The sequence below is a fragment of the Manacus vitellinus genome, unplaced genomic scaffold, assembly GCF_001715985.3.
Source record: "Manacus vitellinus isolate BGI_N305 unplaced genomic scaffold, ASM171598v3 scaffold_100_pilon, whole genome shotgun sequence".
In the NCBI taxonomy this organism is placed as follows: Eukaryota; Metazoa; Chordata; class Aves; order Passeriformes; family Pipridae; genus Manacus; species Manacus vitellinus.
Window position 1 is genome coordinate 573,880 of NW_021938794.1, and position 3,362 is coordinate 577,241.

Sequence of the window (3,362 nt, forward strand, 5' to 3'; positions counted from 1 at the left end):
CCGGGCCGGGTCCCGGGCCGGGTCCCGCTCACCCGCCCGGCCCCGCAGGGACGCGTGGCACAGCCTGGGCAGGATGTCCAAGGAGGAGGCGATGGCCGCGTACGTGGCGGAGATGAAGAAGGTGGCCCAGAAGGTAACGGGGCGGGCGGCGGGGCCGGGCCGCGCTGCCGGGGCCGCCCGTGTCCAGCCGCGTCCCTCCGCAGGTCATCGACACCGTGCCCATGGACGAGACCACGCAGGAGATGTTCCGCTACTTCGAGCCGCTCTACGAGGTGATCCACGACATGCCCCGGCCCCCCGAGTTCTTCTTCAAGAGGAAAGGGGGTGAGTGGGAGCTGCTGCGCTCCGGCTGTGCCCAGCGCATCCCTCCCCTCTGTGCTCCCGTCCTGGCACAGCGCTGCTGCTGGTCCCTGCTTGGGGCTGCACCGGGACAAACAACACCTCTGGGCTCTGCTCTGCCCACGGGCACATCCTGCTGCTGCTCCCTGAGGGATGGGGGACACCACATCCCGCCTGACCCCCCTGCTGTGGCACAGCTGCTGCCGAGGGGCTGTTTGGGCACCCCAGACAAGTGTCCTGTTGTGTGACACGGGTGTCTCTTCAGTCTGGGCTCTCTCTCTGCGAAACTTCGCAGTGAGAGTTTGAGATTTGGCTTCCAAGTGCCCCTTGGCCCCAATCCCTGTAAACAGTGGAGCAGGGATCAGCTCTCAGGGAGGCTGTGCTTTTCCTTGGCTCTGGCTCACCTCCAGGTCATCTGATGTAAACACCTGGATGGACCAGCCAGTTTTTGCGTGGAGTGGATGTGGAGAAACTGGGGTTGAGAAATGGGATTATTTAATCTGGACTGTGCTAGAGGAGAATCCTTCCCAGCCCTTTCCATGCCTCTGGCTGCTGCCTCGTGCTGGGAGGGTGCTGGGGGCCTGTCCCACCCCTGGCTCTGGGCTGTCCTGGGTGTATCTGACTTGTGAGGAGCACCCAGGGGAGCGAGGGGCTGATGTGGGGGCTCAGAGAGGTGTCAGCTGTGCCGTGTCACCAGTGGGTCAGCTCAGCAGCACAGGAGTTTTCAGGGCATTTTCACAGCGGGTGTGTGAACTGTCAGTGCTTTGGGAGAGCCATGACAAACAGACTCATTCCCTGCCTGTCCCCAGGCTGTCCTGTGCCTGACAGCTCCCTGCTCCCAACAGGGATGCTGAAAACACGCAGCCTGTAAGGCTTGGCTTCAGGGTGGCCTCTCCTTCCCGTGGTACCCAGGTGCTTTGTTCTCCATGGGGATGCTGAATCCCTTTAAAAGGCAAACAGGCTCAGTTTCTCACTGGACTGTAGAAGCTAGGTCTAAACTCCTGGTCATTATCCACTTGGGAGTGTCACTGACAGGTGCCACTGTCCCTTAAATCTAAACCTGGTGGTGCCCATGGAGCCAACGAGCCCAGGGTGGCTGGGACAGTGTGTAAAGCACTGAACTCCTGGAGGTGTGTTGAGTCATTTGTGTTAAAGATTCCCCCACCCACCTTCAGCCTGTGGGATTGCAGCTTTGGTTGCCCTGACCCAGAGCAGAGAGGGGATTTCAGAGAGCAGAGCGTGGCAGGTGCCTCCGGCAGGTGCTTTTGGGGGACAGAGGTGAGAGTCTGGGCAGGTTTGGTTTTGTTTGGTTACAAACATCGTAAAGTGGCCCTTGGACCCCAAATCTTGGGTGGCTCCAGGTCCCAACAGATCTCCAGTGCGTGGTGCTTTCACCAGAGTGACCCTGGAGCTGGGTCTGTCCAGGTGCTGTGCTGTGGGAGGTGACAGGACCCTGCCTGACCTTACCCTGCAAGGTCACAGCCTACCCTGGGGAGACATTAGGGAATGGTGACAGCCCTGGAACGGGGCAGCCCTGGCACTAGCCCCTGTGTGGGGTGGGGGCTGCCCTTGCCCCTTCAGTGGGCTCTGGGGGTCCTGTGTTCTGCCGTGATGGCAAAGGCAGGTTGGGAACAGCAGAGAAGTGCAGGCAAGGAGCAGCAGGGGAACATTGCCACACACCTGCCTGCCCAGGAGCAGGGATCAGAGTCCTGGGAACTGCTGGAAGCAGGGCTGGGATTAACCCCACAGGCCCCACGGGGCAGTGGGAAGGGCTGGGGCCCCATCAGGAAGTTCTTCTTGGGGTGTTGCTGCCCAGACAAGGCTCTTGCAGCCAGCACTTCTTGCGTGAGGCTCTTTGTTGGGGTGGGTTGTGCCATGGGCTGTTGGCCCTGCCAGGGGACAGGACAGTCACCTGGCAGTGTTCACCCAGCTGTCACCCAGCACTGATCCCTCTGCCTGCTGCCTCGGGGGGGCTCAGGGACAGGGACACCCCTGCCACCCCCGGGTGGTCTGTGTGGGGCAGACCCTGCTGGCTGGTTTAGATCATGTTGGTTCCTGGGCAGCAGTGCTGAGCCCAGCCCAGAGCCAGCGCTGGCAGGACACCACAGCACGTTAATCCTGTGCCTGTTCCCTCCGTGCAGACAGTGGGGAACAGCCAGAGGGCCCCGTCCAGGATGTGCCAGGGAGCAGCCCGGCCCCGGAGTGCCCCGAGGATGCCCTGCCCGGGGAGCAGCAGGGCGGGCAGCACGTGCCAGGTTGGTCTCCCTGGTGTGTCCAGCACCCGGCAGACACCCCGTGGAGGAGGCACTGGGGCTGGGCCTCCACCCATCTGCAGAGCTGTTGGCTTCAGGCACCTCTGCTCCAGCCCTGCCCGTGTTTCCAGGCAAACTGGGGCTCTGCTTGGGTCCCGCTCTCCATGCTGGAGGAACCCTGGGTGTGAGGATTGACTCTGCCTCGCTGTACCTCTGCAAAGGGGTCTAAACTGCAGGAAGCAGGGGAGGGTGTTTCCCCGTGGTCTGGGAAACCATCACCCTGCAAGGTCCATGATCCGTGTGAGGATGTTCTCCCTCGGCTCAAGCCAAGCCCACCCCTTCCTTGGCACTGGGATTCCTGGCTCAGCCCTGGCTTTCCTCACACAACCCTCATGCACTCGCCCACGGCCGCCCTGTGCCCCCCTCGAGGGGCCCCTGGCTGTGCCCCGGCGTGGGCAGGAGGTGGGCAGGGTGCTCCCTCCGGGGAGGTCCCTCCCGCTGCTCCAGCCTTTCCCCCAGGAGCAAATATGGTCACAGAGCAGCGTCCCGGCTGTGCCCTCCCCGGAGCAGCGGGGCTGGCAGTGCCCGGGGAGCCGGGCAGGGTCCCTGTCCGTGTGACAGAGCACGCTGCTGCCCCGGGGCTGGGGGGTTGTATGAACAGGACACTGTGGGCAGGAGAAGGGGGAATTCAGTCCTTGGAATCACAGCCGTGATCTGGGTGGTGTTAACAGAGCCAATTCCCTCCCGCTCCGCGCCTCAGCTTCCTCCTCC

The 3,362-nt window shown here is 62.7% G+C and overlaps 1 protein-coding gene across 1 annotated transcript; it reads left to right on the forward strand.

The window, feature by feature from the left end:
• The first annotated feature begins 53 nt into the window (after window positions 1–53).
• Window positions 54–2,969, forward strand: ACBD4 (acyl-CoA binding domain containing 4). Its single transcript, XM_029963346.1, has 4 exons — window positions 54–133; window positions 204–324; window positions 2,481–2,594; window positions 2,723–2,969. The coding sequence occupies exons 1-4, from the start codon at window positions 74–76 to the stop codon at window positions 2,818–2,820; spliced, it is 393 nt and encodes a 130-aa protein (XP_029819206.1). The 5' UTR covers window positions 54–73; the 3' UTR covers window positions 2,821–2,969.
• Window positions 2,970–3,362: the final 393 nt, after the last annotated feature.

Coding starts and splice junctions, on each gene's coding strand:
- ACBD4 (XM_029963346.1), top strand. CDS start 74: ATGTCCAAGGAGGAGGCGATGGCCGCGTACGTGGCGGAGATGAAGAAG. Junction 325..2,480: donor CTTCTTCAAGAGGAAAGGGG/GTGAGTGGGAGC, acceptor CCCTCCGTGCAG/ACAGTGGGGAACAGCCAGAG. Junction 2,595..2,722: donor GGGCGGGCAGCACGTGCCAG/GTTGGTCTCCCT, acceptor CCGTGTTTCCAG/GCAAACTGGGGCTCTGCTTG.